This window comes from Chaetura pelagica, unplaced genomic scaffold, assembly GCF_000747805.2.
Source record: "Chaetura pelagica isolate M959 unplaced genomic scaffold, ChaPel_1.0 scaffold376, whole genome shotgun sequence".
NCBI lineage: Eukaryota > Metazoa > Chordata > Aves > Apodiformes > Apodidae > Chaetura > Chaetura pelagica.
In genome coordinates, this window is record NW_009953503.1 from 280,014 (window position 1) to 281,112 (window position 1,099).

Genomic DNA, 1,099 nt, shown 5'->3' on the forward strand with positions numbered 1-1,099 from the left:
CGCCCCCCGCGCCCCCGGAAGCGCTTTGCCCCTGCCGGGGCGGGGCCGGTGACCCCGGAAGCGCTCTGTCCCGCCCGCGGGTCAGCCCGGCCCCGCAGGAGCAGCCGGAGCTCACAGGGCAGACGGGCCCCCCGGCCCTGCCCGGGACGTGTTTCTGCCCCGCTCGCACGAATCCTTCCCTAGGATCCCGGAGCCGCGGCGGTTTCATCCCCCGGGGATGTTCAGGGCTCCGCAGCCTCAGCCCTCGGAACCCGCAGCAGCCCCGGCCCCGCACGCGGAGCTCCCGGCGCCCACACCGGGGTGTTCCTGCGGGACAAGCGTTCGAGTGTTCCCGCCTCCCCACGGGCAGAACCAGCCCGACCCCCCCTGGTGCTGACACGGTGTGTCCTGATCTGGAGCAGCTCCAGAGGAGTCATGGAGATGCTGGGAGGGCTGGAGCAGCGCTGGATACAGGCTGGGAGAGTTGGGGTGTTCAGCCTGGAGAAGAGAAGGCTCCAGGGAGACCTGAGAGCAGCTTCCAGTGCCTGAAGGGGCTCCAGGAAAGCTGGGGAGGGACTTGGGACAAGGGCAGGGAGGGAGAGGACAAGGGGGGATGGATTAAAACTGGAGGAGGGAGATTGAGGTGAGACATGAGGAGGAAATTCTTTGCTGTGAGGGTGGTGAGAGCCTGGCCCAGGTTGCCCAGGGAAGCTGTGGCTGCCCCATCCCTGGGGGTGTTGAAGGGCAGGTTGGATGGGGCTTGGAGCAGCCTGGGCTGGTGGGAGGTGTCCCTGCCCATGCAGGGGGTGGGACTGGATGAGCTTTAAGGTCCCTTCCAACCCAAACCAGTCTGTGATTCTGTGGTCACAGAGGGTAACAGCACTAACCAGCCCGGGTGCAGCTGAGCTGTACATTTACCATCCATTGCACCCTCAATGTTGATCTGTTTTTTCTTGTCTGTTTTGTTTTTTCAACTCCAGTTTTCCCTGCAGTTTCTCACCAGTCCCAAAGGTCTCACATCTCCTCATGAACTCCCCCAGCAGTGACAGAAGTCACCTCAGGAAAGGCCCATTCCTGGAGGTCTGTCAGGACAGCTGCAGGCAGCCTAACCCCCCCCGAG

At 63.6% G+C, this 1,099-nt stretch overlaps 1 protein-coding gene across 1 annotated transcript in view; it reads right to left on the minus strand.

Annotated features, from left to right (window-relative positions):
• The window catches only part of DYNLRB1 (dynein, light chain, roadblock-type 1), a 5,985-nt gene extending 5,777 nt beyond the window's left edge, over window positions 1-208 (minus strand). The window contains exon 1 of the mRNA XM_009999368.1: window positions 116-208. Within this exon, the coding sequence (XP_009997670.1) occupies window positions 116-208 (93 nt within the window). The remainder of the gene's footprint in view (window positions 1-115) is intronic.
• Window positions 209-1,099: the final 891 nt, after the last annotated feature.